Source organism: Phacochoerus africanus, chromosome 4, assembly GCF_016906955.1.
Source record: "Phacochoerus africanus isolate WHEZ1 chromosome 4, ROS_Pafr_v1, whole genome shotgun sequence".
Taxonomy (NCBI): domain Eukaryota; kingdom Metazoa; phylum Chordata; class Mammalia; order Artiodactyla; family Suidae; genus Phacochoerus; species Phacochoerus africanus.
The window spans coordinates 142,535,122-142,555,594 of record NC_062547.1 but is presented as its reverse complement, the minus strand read 5'-3'; the positions used below and the strand labels follow the sequence as shown (position 1 = coordinate 142,555,594).

The 20,473-nt window shown below is 41.5% G+C and overlaps 1 protein-coding gene across 1 annotated transcript in view; it reads right to left on the bottom strand.

The window, feature by feature from the left end:
* The window catches only part of LOC125124739 (protocadherin alpha-13-like), a 143,123-nt gene that overhangs the window by 117,563 nt on the left and 5,087 nt on the right, over positions 1-20,473 (bottom strand). The window contains 2 exon segments of the mRNA XM_047774758.1: positions 17,953-18,630; positions 18,632-20,458. Coding sequence (XP_047630714.1) covers positions 17,953-18,630; positions 18,632-20,458 — 2,505 coding nt within the window.

The following is a 20,473-nucleotide window of genomic DNA, read 5'->3' as shown; positions in this document are numbered from 1 at the left end:
AAGCACTGGATGGAAAACTTTACTTATACGCAGAAGAGACACAGCAAGATCAGCTTCAACCGTGGATGGCAGTGAGTCTCTCCAAGAGGCCACGGCAGGCCAGTTTGCCTACAAGCACTCCTCTTGCACGAGACCTTCTTCCTTCTCCATTAAGAACAAGTGCAATACACCCCGATGCTCACGGCTGCACTATTTACAACAGCCACCATATGGAAGCAACCTAAGTGACCATCAACAGATTAATGGATAAAGATGTGCCCAATATATTTACAGGTTCGGGAGAAGTCATGTGGCCAGCTTCTCTTGTTAGTACAAGGAAAGGAGTGATAAATTCTAATTATAAACATATATACACGTGCGTACATGCACTCAATGGAACATTATACTCAGCCATAAAAAAGAATAAAATTTTGCCACCTGCAACAACATGAATGGACCTAGAGATTATCATACTAAGTGAGGTAAATCAGACAGAGAGAGAAAAATATTATATCACTTATACATGAAATCTAAAAATAATTCAAATGAGCCTATTCCCAAAACAGAAACAGACTCACAAACACAGAAAACAAACTTATGATTACCAAAGGGGAAAGGGAGGAGAAGGGATAAATTAGGAATATGGAATTAACAGATATATGCCACTATGTATAAAATAGATAAGCAACATGAATTTACTGTATCACACAACATTCAATGTCTTTTTTCAAGGTCAACCTATAATGGAAAATAATATAAAAAAATTTATACACACATTATATGAATCGTTTTTCTATACATGTGAAACCAATAGAATATTGTAAATTAACTATACCTGAATAAAAATAAAATAAAAAGAATAAATTTAACAGTGGAGTTGGGCAGGTGCCACAAGATGTGCAAGCTCCAAGCAGAGACGATATTCACTGAAACTGCAGCAGGGAAATGTAATCCCACACAAGGTGTTAAGTCCAGCACAGGTTGTGTGGGCTCTTCATCTCTTGATAACGAAGTGTTTCAAGCCCAAGACCCATTCTCCTTTTTAAGGTGTAATTCATTGTCATAAACTCACTTATTTAAATAAACTCATTATTTTTGAAAATGTACAGACTGTATAACCAGAACAATCCTACTTTAAAAGTTTCATTACTGACAAAGATTTCTCAAACTATATTGACTACATTTGACAAAAAACTTCTCTCCTGTTTTTGTCTTTTTTTTTTCTTTAAGGGCCTAATCGGAAGCTGTAGCCACTGGCCTATACCAAAGCTGCAGCAACTCCTGATCCAAGCCGCTTCTGTGACGTACACCACAGCTCACAGCAACACCGGACCCTTTACCCACTGAGCGAGGCCAGGGATCAAAATGGCATCCTCATGGATATAATCAGGTTCATCACTGCTGAGCCGCAGCGGGAACTCTAGTACCTTCTCTTTTTTTTAAGTTACAGGTGTATACCATACTGATTCACAGTTATTCTGTTATACTCCCTGTGTTGTACAATATATCTTTGTAGCTTATTTATTGTATATGCAACAGTTTGTACCTCTATAAACTATTACGTTTGTATCCCCTACTCCTATCTTATCCTTCCCCACTTCCCACTCCCCACTGGGAACCTCTAGTTTGTTCTCTATATCTGTAAGGCTGTTTCCTTTTTGTTATATTCACTAGTTTGCTTTACTTTTAGATTCCACATGTAAGTGATATCACACAATATTTGTCTTTGACTTACTTCACTTAGCGTAATACCCTCCAGGTCCATCCATTTTATTGCGAATGGCAAAATTTCATTCTTTTTATAGCTGAGTAGTATTCCATTGATGTGTGTGTGTGTGTGTATGTATATGTATATACATATACATGTATAATAATATATATGTGGTAATGTATATGTATATGTGTGTATATGTATATGCCACATCTTTATCCATCCATCAGTGGACACTCAGGTTGCTTCCATATATTGGCAATTATAAATAATATGCTTCTATGAACACCGCATGCGTCTTTTCAAATTAGTATTTTTCAATTTTTGCATATACACCCAGGAGTGAAATTGCTGGGTCATACAGTCATTCTACCTTTAGTTTTTCAAGAATCCATCACAGTTTTCCACAGTGGCTATACCAATTTACATTCCCACCAACAGTGTACAAGGAGTCCCTTTCCGAGACCTGTTCTTATGTAACTGAGTGGGGTTGAAAAAAGGTTGCCCTTCTCAAAACTAAGTCATAAAATAAGCTCCAATAAATTTAAAAGGATTAACACTATACAAATTATGTTCTCTGATCACAATGGAATGAAATTAGAAATCAACAACAAAAGGAAATTTGGGGAACTCACAAATATGTAGAAATTAAACAACATGTGCTAGGGAGTTCCCACTGTGGCTAAGCAGGTTAAGAACCTGACTAGTATCCACGAGGATGCAGGTTCAATCCCTGGCCTCACTTGGTGGGTTAAGGATCCAGCGTTGCCACAAGCTGTGGGTGTAGGTCAAGGATGCAGCTTGGATCCTGCATTGCTGTGACTGTGGCATAGGCTGGTGGGCTGTGGCTCCAATTCAAGCCCTAACCTACGAACTTCCATATGCTGTGGGTGTAGCCCTAAAAAGACAAAAAATAGAAATAAACAACATATGGGAAAATAACCAATAGGTCAAAGAAGAAATAAAGAGAAAAATTAAAACTACTCTTAGATAAATAAAGATGAAAACACAACCCGGGATATTACCGGATGCGTTGAAAAAGAGGAAGGACGGAGTCTCCTTTGTGACTCAGTGATAACAAACCTGACTAGTATCCATGAAGATGTGGGTTCAGTCCCTGGAACTGCTCAGTGGGTTAAGGATCTGGCATTGCCATGAGCTGTGATGTAGGTCACGACACAGGTCGGATCCTGCGTTGCTGTGGCTATGGCATAGGCCAAGCGGCTGCAGCTCCAATGTGACCCATTGCGTGGAAACTTCCATATGCCTCAGGTGCAGTGCTAAAAAGATAAAAAGAAAAAGAAACACCTCAAATTAATAACCTAACCTTCTACTTTAAGACATGGGAAAAATAAAAGCAAAGCAAACCTAAAAGAAGCTGAAGGAAGAAAGTAACTAGGATTAGAGCACAAATAAATGAAATAAAGAATAGAGGAGTTCCCGTCGTGGCGCAGTGGTTAACGAATCCGACTAGGAACCATGAGGTTGCGGGTTCGGTCCCTGCCCTTGCTCAGTGGGTTAACGATCCGGCGTTGCCGTGAGCTGTGGTGTAGGTTGCAGACGCGGCTCGGATCCCGCGTTGCTGTGGCTCTGGCGTAGGCCAGGGGCTGCAGCTCCAATTGGACCCCTAGCCTGGGAACGTCCATATGCCGCGGGAGCAGCCCAAGAAATAGCAACAACAACAACAACAACAAAAAAAAAAAGAATAGAAAAATGATATAGTAAGACAATAAAGTCAGAAGTTAGTTCTTTGAAAAGATCAACAAAACTGACAAAACTTTAGCTAGATTGATCAAGAGATAAAAAACCGAAGTTAAAATTACTTAACACCAGAAATGCAAGAGGGGACATTACTATTGATCTTAGAAATAATAATAAAGAATACCATAAACAATTGGATGTCAATAAATGCGTAAATGCCAATAAATGCATAACTTAGATGAAACAGACAAATTCCTAAAATACACAAATACGAAAACTGGGTGGAGTAAGGATCTGGCATTGCCATGAGCTGTGGTGTAGGTCACAGATGCGGCTCGGATCTGGTGTTGCTGTAGCTGTAGCGTAGGCTGGCAGCGGCAGCTCCAATTCAACCCCTAGCCTGGGACCTTCCACATGCCACAGGTGCAGCCCTAAAAAGACTCCCAAAATTATAATAATGATGATAATAATAATAATAGAGAAAATGTATTGATGAGTGTTAGGAACAGATTCTGTCCTTGGTTGGCACAATAGGTTAAAGGATGTGGCACTGTCACAGCTGTGGGTAGCTCACAACTATGGCTTGGATCTGATCCCTGGGAACTCCATATGCCATGGATGACTAAAAAGAAAAAAAAAACCTAAAATGAAGTACCTCACACTGGTTAGATTAGCCATCATTAAAAAGTCTACAAGTAACAAATGCTGGAGAGAATGTGGAGAAAATGGAACCCTCCTCCACTGTTGGTGGGAACATAAGTTAGTGCAACCACTCTGGGAAAGTATGGCAGTTCTTCAGACAACTAAAAATAGAATTACCATAGAATCCAGCAACCCCATGCCTAGGCATATACCCAGACAAAACAATAATTCAAAGGTATGCTTGCACCCCCTGTGTACATAGCAGCATTCTTCACAATAGCCAAGACTTGGAAACAACCTATGTGTCCATCAACAAATAAATGGATTTAGAAGATGTGATACATATAGAAAACAGTATATTACTTGGCCATAAGAAAGAATAAGAAATAATACCATTTGCAGCGACATGGATGCAACTAGAGATTACTATACTAACTGAAGTCAGAAAGAGAAAGACAAATATCATATGATATCTCTAATATGTGAAATCTAAAATAAGGCAAAAACAAACCTACTTGCAGAACAAAAACACTCACAAGCATAGAGAACAAATTTCTAGTTGCGAAGGAGGAGGGGAGAGAGTGATGGACTGTGAGTTTGAAGTCAGTAGATGCAAATTATTTCATTTAGAATGGACAGACAACAAAGCCCTATTGTACAGCATAGGGAATTATATCCAATCTCCTTGGGATAAACCATAATGGAAAGGAATATAAAAAAGAACGCATATATGTATATAACTAAGTCACTTTGCTGTACAGCAGAAATTAGCACATTGTAAATTAACTATAATTTTTTAAAAGATCAATATCTCTCATGAATATAAACACAGAAATTCTCAACTAGAAAACCTAATTCAACAATATGTAAAAGAAATTATTCATCAGCTGGGAGTTATTCCAGGAATGCAAGGTTGATTTAACATGTGAAAAATCAATAAATGTAATGTGTTATACCATAGCCAACATAAGATTCATTGGTGAAAAGCCTTCCTGCTAAAATCTGGAACAAGACAAGGATGTCCACTCTCAACACTTTTGATCAACATGGTATTGGAAGTCCTAGCCATAGCAATCAGACAAGAAAAGGAAATAACAGTTACCCAAATTGGAAAGGAAAAGGTAACTCTGTTATTATATGTATAAGACATGATACTCTATACAGAATACCCTGAAGACTCACACAAAAACTATTAGGACTGATAAACAAATTTAGCTAGGTAGCAAGATACAAGATTAAGACACAAATGTTGAATTTCTTTATACTAACAATGAAATGTCAGCAAAATGTAATCCCTTTTAAAACTGAATAAAAAAAAATACCTGGTAATAAATTCGACCAAGGAGGTAAAAGACTTATACACTGAGAACTATAAAACATTAATAAAAGGAAGTGAACACAATTCCAAGAAATGGAAAAATATTCCATGTTCTTGGATTGGAAGAATTTAATACTGTTCAAATTGACATCCCACCCAAAGAAATCTACATATTAAATGCAATCCCTATATGATTACCCATGATATTTTTCCCAGAACTAGAATAAATAACCCTAAAATTTATATGGAACCACAAAAAAACTGAATTGCCAAAGCAATTCTGAATAAAAAGAAAAGGCTGGAGGCATTATCCTCCCAGACTTCAGACAATACTACAGAACTAGAGTAATCAAAACAGTGTGGTATTGGTATAAAAACAGACATATGGATCAACGGGACAGAACAGAGAGCCCAGAAATAAACCACAAGCCTACAGTCAATTAATATTTGACAAAGGATGCAAGAATATACAATGAAGAAAAGACAGTCTCTTCAGCAAGTAGTGTTGGGACAGCCACATGTAAATCAATTTAGAATTCTCAGAACACTCCCTCACATCACACACAAAAATAAACTCAAAATGGCTTAAAGACCTAAGTATAAGACATGACACCACAGGAGTTCCCATCATGGCACAGTGGTTAATGAATCTGACTAGGAACCATGAGGGTGTGGTCTCGATCCCTGGCCTTGCTCAGTGGGTTAAGGATCCGGCATTGCTGTGAGCTATGGTGTAGGCTGCAGACGCAGCTCAGATCCCACGTTGCTGTGGCTCTGGTGTAGGCCAGCAGCTACAGCTCCGATTTGACCCCTATCCTGGGAACCTCCATATGCTGTGGAAACGGCTCTAGAAATGGCAAAAAGACCAAAAAAAAAAAAAAAAAAAAAAAAGGACATGACACCACAAAACTCCTAGAAGAGAACATAGGCAAAACATTCTCTGACATAAATCACACCAATGTTTTCTTAGGTCAGTCTCTCAAGGCAAGAGAAATAAAAGAAAAAATAAACAAATGGGACCTAATCAAACTTATAAGCTTTAGCACAGCAAAGTAAACTATCAACAAAATGAAAAGACAATCTACAGAATGGGAGAAAATGTTTGCAAATGATACCACCAAAAAGGACTTCATCTCCAAAATATACAAACAGCTCACAGAGTTCAATATCAAAATAAACAAACAACCCAATCAAAAAAGTGAGCAGAAAATCTAAACAGTTTCTCCAAAGAAGAATAAGATGGCCAGTGGGCAGGTGAAAAGATTCTCAATACCACTAATTACTAGAGAAATGCAAATCAAAACTATTAATGAGGTACCACCTCACACTGATCAGACTGGCCAGCATCAAAGTCTACAAAAACTAAATGCTGGAGAGGGTATGGAGAAAAGGAAACCCTCCTACACTGTTGGAGGGAATATAAATTGGTGCAGCCACTATGGAAAATAGTATGGAGGTAAACTAAAAAACTAAAAATAGAATTACCATATGATCCACCAATGCCACTCCTAGGCATATATCCAGAAAAGACAAAAACTCTAATTTGAAAAGAGAAATGCACTTCAATGTTCATAGTGGCCCTATTTATAGTAGCAAAGACATGGAAGCAACCCAAGTTTCCATCAGCAGATTTATGGATAAAAACAAGGTGGGGGGAATTCCCGTTGTGGCGCAGTGGTTAACGAATCCGACTAGGAACCATGAGGTGGCAGGTTCGATCCCTGGCCTTGCTCAATGGGTTAAGGATCTGGCGTTGGTGTGAGCTGTGGTGTGAGTGGCAGATGCGGCTCGGATCCCGCGTTGCTGTGGCTCTGGTGTAGGCTGGTGGCTACAGCTCCGATTAGACCCCTAGCCTGGGAACCTCCATATGCCTCCGGAGCAGCTCAAGAAAAGGCAAAAAGGAAAAAAGACAAAAAAAAAAAACCAAGGTGGGGGGTGTGTGTGGGTGTGTGTGTGTGTGGGTGGGTGTGTATATAAAACAGCTATAAAAAAGAATGAAATAATGCCATTTGCAGCAACATGGATGGACCTAAAAACTATCACACCAAGGGAAGTAAGTCAGACAAACAAATAGTTCTCCTGTTGTGCAAACATTTAGGATCCAGAGTTGTCACTGCAGCAGCTTGGGTCACTTCTGTGGCATGGGTTTGATCCCTGGCATTGGACTTCCACCCCCCCCCCAAAAAAGACAAATATCGCATGATATTACTTATATGTGAAAGCTGAAAAAAATGTTACAAATGAACTTATGCATAAAATAGAAACAGGAGTTCCCGTCATGGCACAGTCATTAACAAATCCGACTAGGAACCACAAGGTTGCGGGTTCGGTCCCTGGCCTTGCTCAGGGGGTTAAGGATCCAGCATTGCCATGAGCTGTGGTGTAGGTCGCAGATGTGGCTCGGATCCCACATTGCTGTGGCTCTGGTGTAGGCCAGTGGCTACAGCTCCAACTAGACCCCTAGCCTGGGAAACTCCATATGCCGCGGGAGCGGCCTAAGAAATGGCAAAAAGACAAAAAAAAAATAGAAACAGACTTGCAGACATAGAAAACAAACTTATGTTTACCAAAGAGGAAAGGTGGGGGGATAAGTTAGGAGTTTCCAATGAACAGATACACACTACTACATATAAAACAGAAAACAACAAGGACCTATTGTATAACACAGGGAACTATATTTATTATTTGTGTGTGTATGTGTCTTTTTAGGGCTGTAACTGTGGGATATGGAGGTTCCCAGGCTAGGGGTCGAATTGGAGCTGAAGCCACTGGCCTAGGCCACAGCCACAGCAACACAGAATCCAAGCCACATTTGTGACCTATACCACAGCTCATGGCAACACTGGGTACTTAACCCACTGAGTGAGGCCAGGGATCAAAAATGCAACCTCATGGATACTAGCCAGATTCGTTTCAGCTGAGCCACGACAGGAACTCCTATACTTATTATTTTGTAATTAGCTATAATGGAAAAGAATCTGAAAAAGAATATATATATACATACATACATATATATATGAATATGTATCTGACTTACTTGTTGTATACCTGAAACTAGCACAACACTGTAAATCATCATAAATCAACAATACTTTAAATTTTAAAATGTAATACATTACATGTATTAGTTTGCTAGGGCTATCATAACAAAGTACAAATATACTAGGTGTTTTAAACAACATAAATTTATTTCCTCATAATTCTGCAGGCTAGAATACCAAGATTAATGTGTCAGCAGGGTTAGTTTTTTCTGAGGTTTCTCTCCATGCCTTATAAATTACCATCTTCTTCCTGTATCTTCACATGGTCTTTCCTCTGTGTGTGTTGATATCATAATTTCCTCTTCTTATAAGGACATCAGTCATATTGCATTAGGGTCCACCTTAAATGACTTCATTTTAACTGAATTATCTATTTTCAAGGCTTTATCTCCAAATATAGTCACACTCTGAAATACTAGTGGTTAGAATGTCAACTCATGGATTTAGGGGGAGGCATACAATCCAGGCCATAATTAGATATCAATTGACTAAAATGCAAAAACCACATGATTATCTCAATAGATACAGAAAAAACAGACAACAAAATCCAACATCATTTCACAATAAAATCAACCAACACACTAGGAACAGAAGGGAATTTCCTCCTTCTGATAGCAGCACTCATGAAATAAAGAATGTAAAACAATAAAGAAAGACAATGCAGCAAAAGTTGGTTCTTTGGGAGTTCCCATCATGGCACAGCAGAAACAAATCCAACTAGGAACCAAGAGGTTTTTGGTTCAATCCCTGGCCTTGCTCAGTGGGTTAAGGATCTGGCATTGTTGTGAGCTGTGGTGTAGGTCCCAGATGCAGCTCGGATCTGGCGTTGCTGTGGCTGTGGTATAGGCTGGCGGCTACAGCTCAGATTGGACCCCTAGCCTGGGAATGTCCATTCGCTACTGGTACAGCCCTAAAATGACAAAAAGACCAAAAAAAGTTGGGTCTTTGAAAAAAATCAACAAAACTGACAAATCCTTAGCTAGACTAACAAAGAGAAAAAGCCAGAAGACTAAAATTACCAAAATCAGAAATACAAGAAGAGACACTGCTATTAATCTTCTGACCAGTGGCATCATAGTTATAGGTGAAAAACAAAATGTTCTTGCCTTAACTTAGACAACTCAACAGCAAAAAAGCCAACAACCCAACTGAAAAATGGGCAAAAGACCTGAATAGACATTTTTCCAAAGAAGATGTACAGATGGCCAACAAGCACGTGAAAAAATGCTCAACATCCCTGATTATTAGAGAGATACAAAGCAAAACTACCATGAGATACCACCTCACACCAGTCAGAATGGCCATCATTCATAAGTCCACAAATAACAAATGCTGGAGAGGGTGTGGAGAAAAGGGAACCCTCCTGCACTGGTGGTGGGAATGTAAGCTGGTACAACCACCATGGAGAACAGTATGGAGGTACCTTAGAAATCTACACAGAGAACTACCATATGACCCAGCCATCCCACTCCTGGGCATATACCCAGACAAAACTTGCCTTGAAAAAGACACATGCACCCGCATGTTCATTGCAGCACTATCCACAATAGCCGAGACATGGAAACAACCCAAATGTCCATCAACAGATGATTGGATTAGGAAGATGTGGTATGTATACACAATGGAATACTACTCAGCCATAAAAAAGAACAAAATAATGCCATTTGCAGCAACACGGATGGAACTAGAGACTCTCATCCTGAGTGAAGGAAGTCAGAAAGAGAAAGACAAATACCATATGATATCACTTATATCTGGAATCTAATATAAGGCACAAAGGAATCTTTCCACAGAAAAGAAAATCATGGACTTGGAGAATTGACTTGTGGTTGCCAAGGGGGAGGGGGAGGGAGTGGGATGGAGCTTGGGGTTCATAGATGCAAATTATTGCCTTTGGAATGGATTAGCAATGTGATCCTGCTGTACAGCACTGGGAAGTATGTCTGGTCACTTATGATGGAGCATGATAATGTGAGAAAAAAGAATGTAAAAAAAAAAAGTAGGAGTTCCCGTCGTGGCGCAGTGGTTAACGAATCCGACTAGGAACCATGAGGTTGCGGGTTCGGTCCCTGCCCTTGCTCAGTTGGTTAACGATCCGGCGTTGCCGTGAGCTGTGGTGTAGGTCGCAGACGCGGCTCGGATCCTGCGTTGCTGTGGCTCTGGCGTAGGCTGGTGGCTACAGCTCCGATTAGACCCCTAGCCTGGGAACCTCCATATGCCGCGGGAGCGGCCCAAAGAAATAGCAAAAAAGACAAAAAAAAAAAAAGTAAATACAAATTAAAGACAGAAATTTAAAAAAAAAAAAAAGTTCTTGCCTTAAGATCAGGAACAAGTCAAGGATGTCTTGACTTGTATTCAACATAGTCCAGGAAGTTCTAGCCAGGGCAAATTAGGCAAGAATATGAAATCAAATGCATTCAGATGGAAAAGAAGATTAAAATTATCTCTATTTACAGATGATATAACATTGTATATAAAAAATCTGAAAGAACCTGCCGTAAACTATAGAACTAGTAAATGATATCAGCAAGGTTATAGGATAAAAGATTAATATACAAAAATCCATATATTTTATACACAAACCAATGTAAAAACAAACCAACGAAAATGAGGTAAGAGGGGTTCCCACTGTGGCTCAGCAGTTACAAACCCAACTAGTATTCATGAAGATCGAGTTCAATCCCTGGGCTTTCTCAGTGGGTTAAGGATCTTGCGTTGCCATGAGCTGTGGTATAGGTTGCAGGCTTGGCTTGGATCCTTCATTGCTGCAGCTGTGGCATAGGCCAGCAGCTGCAGCTCCAATTAGACCCCTAGCCTGGGATCTTCCATATGCTGCAAGTGCAGCCCTAAGAAAAGAAAAGAAAATGAAATAAGAAAACAATTCCATTTACAATAGCATAAAAAGATGAAAATATTACAGAATAAAATTTTTTTAATATAAAATGCATATGCTGAAAACTATAAAACACTGTTAAAGGAATTAAAGAACATCTAAATAAACAGGAGGAAAAATCCAACATTCATGAAGATAGTATTACTTTATACTGTTAAGATAGCAATACTCTCGAATTGGTCTATAGAATCAACAAATTCCCCATCAAAAATAACCTGGCTTCTCTTGAGACACTGACAATTGATCCTAAAATTCATAGGAAAATGCAAAGCACCCTAAACAGCCAAAACAAAACTGAAAAAAAAAAAAGCTGTTTCCTGATTTAAAACTAGGCACAGTCCACAAATAACAAATGCTGGAGAGGGTGTGGAGAAAAGGGAACCCTCCTGCACTGGTGGTGGGAATGTAAGCTGGTACAACCCCTATGGAGAACAATATGGAGGTACCTTAGAAATCTACACAGAGAACTACCATATGACCCAGCCATCCCACTCCTGGGCATATATCCAGACAAAACTTGCCTTGAAAAAGACACATGCACCCGCATGTTCATTGCAGCACTATCCACAATAGCCGAGACATGGAAACAACCCAAATGTCCATCAACAGATGATTGGATTAGGAAGATGTGGTATGTATACACAATGGAATACTACTCAGCCATAAAAAAGAACAAAATAATACCATTTGCAGCAACACGGATGGAACTAGAGACTCTCATACTAAGATACTAAGTGAAGGAAGTCAGAAAGAGAAAGACAAATACCATATGATATCACTTATATCTGGAATATAATATATGGCACAAATGAATCCTTTCACAGAAAAGAAAGTCATGGACTTGGAGAACTGACTTGTGGTTGCCAAGGAGGAGGTGGAGGGAGTGGGATGAATTGGGAACTTGGAGACTACTGCCTTTGGAATGGATAAGCAATGAGATCCTGCTGTGTAGCACTGGGAACTATATCTAGTCACTTATGATGGACCATGATAATGTGAGAAAAAAGAATGTATACATGTATGTGTAACTGGGTCACCTTGCTGTACAGTAGAAAATTGACAGAACACTGTAAAACAACTATAATGGAAAAAATAAACATCGTTATAAAATTTAAAAAACTAGGCACAAAGTTACAATAATCAAAAGAATGTGATACTAGGATAAAGACAGACATATAGATAAATGAAATATAATTAAGTATCCAAAAATAAACTCCTACACTTTTTCGTCAATTAATTTTCAACACTTCAATGAGAAAAGAATTATTTTTCAATAAATGATGTCAGGACAACTGATATCCACTTGCATAAGAGTAAAGTTGGACCACTGCCTCACACTACATACAAATATTAACTCAAAATAGCTCAAATGACACAAGCAAGATGTCAGAATAGAAAGTCCCAGCCTTGTCCCCCAACAAAAATACCAATAATAATAATATATGTAATAAAACACCCTTATAAGAATTTCTTTCTTTTTTTTTTTTTGCTATTTCTTGGGCCGCTCCCGCGGCATATGGAGGTTCCCAGGCTAGGGGTCCAATCGGAGCTGTAGCCACCGGCCTGCACCAGAGCCACAGCAACTCGGGATCCGAGCCGTGTCTGCAACCTACACCACAGCTCATGGCAACGCCGGATCGTCAATCCACTGAGCAAGGGCAGGGACCGAACCCGCAACCTCATGGTTCCTAGTCGGATTCGTCAACCACTGCGCCATGACAGGAACTCCTTTTTTTTAATTTTTTTTTTATTTTAAGAATTTCTTAAGAAGTTGGAGTACCCAGATGAGTACAAAGCTGAAACAGCGATATTAAAATAAATAAGAGTAATTTTATTTTATTCACATCAGCCCCTCCCTCAACCTGGAATAGCTCGGCACCAGGAAAAAATACCCTGGCTCACTACTCCACCTTCAAGGGGAGACAAGTAGAGCATTTGCCCAATGTTTCGGCTCCTCAGAGGGCTGCCTAAGGGACTAGTTTCTGCACTGCTTCACTCAGAGAAGTAATGGAAGTGACATAGTTTGGATGCTTGGAAGCCACGAAGAACAAAGAATAGCAAGGGGGCAGCTAATTCCCTTGGGAAGGAGGGTGGAAAAGTGTGAATCCAGCCTTTCAGCTTTTTGGAGGGCTGCTCAAGGAACTGGTATCTGCCTCACCAGACTTGGAACTGTCAGGAAACCAGCTTTCTTTAGATGCCTAGTAGCTGCTAAGAACAAGGGAGCAGCTTGCTGCTGCAGAAATTTGAAATGCTACAGACAAACACTAGTAGGAGCAAGACAGATCATTAGTATAAAGTAGCCAATCAAGAGATGCAAAAAGAAAAAATAGTGAAAAGGAATGAAGAAACCTATGGGGAGTTCCCATCATGACTCAACGGTAACAAACCCAACTAGTATCCATGAGGACATGGGTTTGATCCCTGGCCTCACTAAGTGGGTTAAGGATCCAGTGTTGCTGTGAGCTGTGGTGTAGGCCAGCAGCTGCAGCTCCAAGTCATACCTTTCGTGAACTTCCATATGCCATGCATGTGGCACTGAAAAAAAAAGGACCAAAAAAAAAAAAAAAGAAAGAAAGCCTGTGAGACTTAAGGGACCCATTAAAAGAAACAATCATTGAGGTCTTGAGGATAGGAGAGAGAAAGGGGTATAAAGCTTATATAAAGAAATAATGACAGAACTTCCCAAACCTGGGGAGGGATATGGACATCCAAGTACATGAAGCCAATAGGTTCCCCCAATTTTCAATGCAAACAATCTTCTTCAAGACAAATTATAATGAAACTGTACAAAATCAAAGACAAAAAGAGAGGGAGTTCTCTGGTGGCGCAACAGGTTGAGGACCTGGTGTTACTGCTGTGGCACGGGTTCAATCCCCAGCCTGGGAACTTCCAAATGTTGCAGGTGCAATGAAGAAAGGAAGGAAGGAAGGAAGGAAGGAGGGAAGGAAGGAAGGAAGGAAGGAAGGAAGGAAGGAAGGAAGGAAGGAAGGAAGGAAGGAAGGAAAGAGGGAGTAAAGAAAGAAAAAGAATTTTTAAAGCAAAAAGAGAAAAAAAAATCTAATTCACAACGATCCCCATAAGGCTATCAGTAGATCTCCCCACAGAAGCATTTTGGGCCAGGAGAGAGTAGGATAATATATTCAAAGAGCTGAAAATATTTAAATGCCAAACAAGAACACTTTACTCTGTAAAGCTGACCTTCAAAAATGAAGGTGAGATAAAGACTTTCCCAAACAACAAAAGCTGAGGGAGTTTGTCACCATTAGATGTGCCTTACAAGAAATGTTGAAAGGAATTCTTCAAGCTGAAATGAAAGGTCGCTAACGAGTAACATGAAAATTATGAAAATACACAACACACCAATAAAGGTAAGTATATAGTCAGATTCAGAATACTCTACTACTGTAATGTGATGATGTGACAACCGCTTAACTCTAGTATAAGGTTTAAAGGACAAAAGTGCTAAGAACAGCTCTAATAAGTTTTAATAGATACACAATATAAAAAGATGTAAATTATTGCAATAAAATCAAAGTTAGTGGAGAGCAAAGGATTAGAGATTTTGTATGTGATCAAAGTTATCAGCTTAAAAATAGACTGTTCCTAAAGACGCTACCAAAAAACTATGAGAGCTCATCAGTGAATTTGGTCAAGTCGCAAAATACAAAATTAATACACAGAAATCTACTGCATTTCTATATACTAACAATGAAAGATCAGAAAGAGAAATTAGGGAAACAAACCCATTTACCACTGCATCAAAAAGAATAAAATACCTAGGAATAAACCTACCTAAAGAGACAAAAGGGCTGCACTCTGAAAATTGTAAGACACTGAAAGAAACCAAAGAAGACACAAATAGACTGAGAAATATACTATGTTCTTGGATTGGAAGAATCGATATTCTCAAAATGGTGATACTACCTAAGGTAATCTACAGATTCAATACAATCCCTATCAAATTACCAATGACATTCTTTACAGAATTACAACAAAATATTTTTAAATCTGTATGGAAACACAAAAGACCTCAAATAGACAAAACTATATTGAAAAGAAAAAAACAAAACTGGAGGAATCAGGCTCCCTGACTCCATATTCTACTACAAAGTCACAGTCATCAAAACAGTATGGTACTGGCACAAAAACAGAAATACAGATCAATGGAATAGGATATAAAGCCCAGAAATAAGCCCAAACACTATGGTCAATTAATCTATGACAAAGGAGGTGGAAACATACAGTGGATGAAAGACAGTCTCTTTAATAAATGGTGCTGGGAAAACTGAACAACTGCATGTGAGAGAATGAAATTAGAACATTGTCTAACACCATACACAAAAATAAACGCAAACTGGATTAAAGACCTAAGTGTAAGTCCAGACACTATAAAACTCCTAGAGCGAAACATAGGCAGAATGCTCTTTGACATAAATCACAGCAACATCTTGTCTGATCCACCTCCTAGAATAAAGATGATAAAGACACAAATAAACCAATGGAACCTGAATAAACTCAAAAGCTTTTGCACAGCAAAGGAAACCATTTTAAAAAATAAAATAAAAAGACAACCCACAGAATGGGAGAAAAATTTTGCAAATGACTCAACCAACAAAGGCTTAATCTCCAAAATATACAAACAACTCTTATGATTCAACAACAAAAAAACAAACAACCCAATTGAAAAATGGGCAGAAGATGTAAATAGACATTTCACCAAAGAAGACATACAGATGGCCAGCAGGCACATGAAAAATGCTCAACATCACTAATTATTAGAGAAATGCAAATCAAAACTACAGTGAGGACCACCTCAGACCAGTTAGAGTGGCCATCATTAACAGCTCAACAAATAATAAATGCTGGAGAGGGTGTGGAGAAAAGGGAACCCTTCTACACTGTTGGTGGGGATGTAAATTGGTACAACCATTATGGAAAACAGCATAAAAATACCTCAGAAAAATAAATACAGAACTACCATCTGACCCAGAAATCCCACTCCAGGGCATATATCCACAAAAAAACTTTCACTGAAAAAGATACATGTACCCATATATTGAGCACTATTCACAATAGCCAAGACATGGAAACAACCTAAATGCCAATCACCAGATGAATGGATTAGGAAGATGTGGCACATATATACAAGGGAATACTACTCAGCCATAAAAAGGACAAAATAATGCCATTTGCAGCAACATGGATGGAACTAGAAACTCTCATACTGAGTGAAGTAAGTCAGAAAGAGAAAGACAGACACCATATAATATCACCTATATGTGGAGTGTAAAATATAGCACAAATGATCTATCTACAAAACAGAAAAGATCATGGACATATAGGATGGACTCATCTGTGCCAGGGGAAGGGGGAGGGAGTGGGATGGATTGGGAGTCTGGGGTTAGTAGATGAAAACTCTTGCATGTGGAGTAGACGGGCAATGAGATCCTGCTGTACAGCACAAGGAACTATGTGTCTAGTTACTTATATGATGGAACATGATGGAGGATAATGTGAGGGGAAAAAAACCTATGTCTACATATGTATGACTGCGTCACTTTGTTGTACAGCAGAAATTGACAGAACATCGTAAATCACTCATAATAAAAAAATTTTTAATGAATGATTGTATCTATAAGATGTTTCAAGTAAGCCAAAAGGTAACCACAAAACAAACAAAAAAGAAACTATATAGAGACACACAAGATAAAGAAAAGCGAATCAAAGGATACCACAAAGGAAAATCATTAATTCACAAAAGAAGACAGCAAGAGAGGAGGGAGAAAGCAAAGAAACTGCAAACCAGAAAACAATCAAAGAGATGACAATAGTAAGTCCTTGCTTATCAATAATTATTTTAAATGTAAATGGGTTATACTTTCCAACAAAAAGGCAAAGAGGGGCTGAATTGTTATTAAAAAAAAAAAGACAACAAGAAAAAAAAACAAAAACAAGTTCCAAATATGCTGTGTCCGAGACAATCACTTCAGCTTCAAGGAAACACACAGGCACAAAGTGAAGATATGGAAGAAGACGTTCCATGTAATTGGAAACCAAAAGAGAGCAGAGTAGCTATAATTATATCAGACAAAACTAAGTAAAAAACTGTAACAAGAGACAAAGAAGGTGATTAACAGTGATAAAGGATCAATTCATCAAGAGGATATAGCAATTGTAAATATATATACACCTAACACCACGGCACCTAAATATGTAACACAAATGCTAACAGATGTGAACCGAGTAAGGGAATATTACACTAACAGTTGGGGACTTCAATACCCCACTTACACCAAAGGATCAATCAGGCAGAAAACCAATTAGGAAACATTGAACTTAAACTAATTTTATACCAATGAACCTAAAAGATTATAAAGAACATTTATTCTGAAGGCAGCAAATAGTCTTCTCAAGCACTCACAGAACATTCTCCAGGGCAGATTATACGTTAAATTATAAATAAGTTTCAGTATATTTTAAAGGATTGAAATCATATAAAGTATCTTTTCCAACTACGATGGAACAAAACTAGAAATCAATAACAGGAGGAAAATTGGAAAACTCACAGTTTCATGAAAGAAAAGTAAAGGTCTTAAAATTGAGATTGAAGAATCTTAAACGAAAAGCTATGAGGAAGGCTAAAACAAAGTTTTAAATGCGACCTCACCTCTTTCAGCTGTTCGGAACCTGCTTCAATTTCCCCTGTTCCCTCTGCGGAATTCAGACACGGAGGCAGGCTGGGGCTGAAGGCCATGAGGTCGGCCTTGGGCGGCCCCTCCCCAGAGCACACCCGCTGCCGCTGCCGCTGCCGCTGCCGCCGCCGCCGCCGCGGAGACGAAGACCAGCTGCCCACCGCGCTCGAGCACACCAGCCGCGCCTGCCCGGGCACGCACGCGCCCTCGCCGCGCGGCGCCGAGCACCGCAGCGCCGTGTACACCAGCAGCGTCAGCACCAGCAGGCTCGACACCGCGCAGATCGCCACCACCAGGTACACGTGCACGTCCACCAGCGCCGCCTCCGCCGCCGCGGGGCCCACCACCCGCCGCGAGGACGCCTTGGGCGCCGGGCCGCCGTCCTCCAGCCACAGCAGCACGGTGGCCGTGGCCGTCAGCGCCGGCTCGCCGTGGTCCCTCACCAGCACCAGCAGGCGCTGGCGCGCCGCGTCCGCCTCGTCCAGGGCGCGCGTCGTGCTGATCTCGCCCGTGTACAGCCCCACGCGGAACGCGCTCCGCGCGCCCCCCGACGCCGCCTCCTGCAGCTCGTACGACAGCCACGCGTTGTAGCCCGAGTCCGCGTCCACCGCGCGCACCTTCGCCACCACCTGGCCCGCGCCCACCCACCGCGGCCACCCGCTGGCTCACCACGCCCGCCCGCCGCCCGCGCCCCCCGGGCCACCCGGGCGGCGCCCAAGGCGACGGCGGCGGCGGCGGCAGCAGCGCCGGCGCGTTGTCGTTCTCGTCCAGCACGAACACCTGCAGCGTCACGTTGCTGCCCAGAGGCGGCGCGCCCGCGTCGCGCGCGCTCACCCCGACCTGCAGCAGCTCCAGCTCCTCGCGGTCCAGCGGCTGCAGCGCGAACACCTTGCCGCTCTCCGCGTGCACCGACACGTAGCTCGACAGCGCGCGCTCGCCCACCCGCCGCTCCACCAGCGAGTAGGCCACCCGCGCGTTCTCCTGCGCGTCCGCGTCGCGCGCCGACACCGTGAAGATGTGGCAGCCGGGCGCGTTGTTCTCCTTCACGAACACCGTGTACTCGGGCTGCGCGAACACCGGCGCGTTGTCGTTCACGTCGCCCACCTCCACCGACACGCTGGCCGTGGCCCACAGCGAAGGCGAGCCGCCGTCCCGCGCGGTCACCACCAGCTCATAGCTCGCCACGCTCTCGCGGTCCAAGGTGCCGTCCAGCACCAGCGAATAGTAATTCTTGAAGGTGGACACCAGCTTGAAGGGGCTGTGGGGCATCAGCGAGCAGGTCACCTGCCCATTGGCACCCGAGTCACGGTCCGACACGCTGATCAAGGCAATGACGGTGCCCACCTGAGCATTCTCTTGGATAGGAAGAGCCAGAGAAGTGATGGTAACCTCTGGAGCGTTATCATTTATATCTACTATTTCCACCAAAATGGTACAGTGACCCGCCATCGGAATATTCCCCCTGTCGATTGCTTCCACGGATATTTCATACAATTTCCTTTCTTCGAAATCCAATTTACCTTTTGTCCTAATTTCTCCACTGTCGGAATTTATGGAAAATGCATACAATACTGCAGGTGATACAGGTCTTCTAAATGAATATATTATGTCTGCATTTGTACCATCATCAGGATCTGTGGCATTTAGTTTGATCACTAACGTTCCATTAAATGCACTCTCTAACATTCTCACTTTATAGATTAATTGGTCAAATTCTGGGGCGTTGTCATTCACATCCAGGATTGTAATCAGCAGCTGAACTGTGCCGGTCAGCTCAGGTTTACCTCCATCACTGGCTGTCAGTAATAAATTATGTTCCTGAATTTCCTCTCTGTCCAATGATTTCCTTAACACAAGTGATAACGAAGACGTTTGTTCACGGGTGTTTTGCGGGTCCAAAGTGAAATAGTCGTTTGGATAGACTTGGTAGGTCAAGGCGGAGTTTACTCCAATATCTGCATCAGATGCGCCATCTAGTGGAAACCGAGTTTCCGGAGGTCTGGATTCAGCAATGATTATTCTTTTTTCACTTTCAGGGAACACCGGCGGGTTGTCGTTAATGTCCTTCACCTCCACCTCCACGTGGAACACCTGCAGCGGCCGCTCCACGATCACCTCCAGGTGGATGCTGCACTCCAGGCTCCGCCCGCACAGCTCCTCCCGGTCGATCCGAGAATTCACAAACAAAATGCCATTCTGCAGGTTTACCTCCAGAAGGTCCCCGCCGCCTTTGGACGCCATCCGGAACAGGCGCGGCACCAGCTCGGCCAGCTCCAGCCCCAGGTCCTGGGCGATGCGGCCCACGAAGGTGCCGTGTTTGGCCTCCTCCGGGACAGAGTAGCGGACCTGGCCGCTCCCCGCCTCCCAGGCTGCGAGAAACAGAAGCGAGAGCAGCCGAAGCCGAACTCCTGGGCCTCCTCTCCAGGAAAAGAGCATGGTACACTCAAAAGATTTAAGAGATATGTAAAGTATATTGACTACCTTACCTCAACTGCC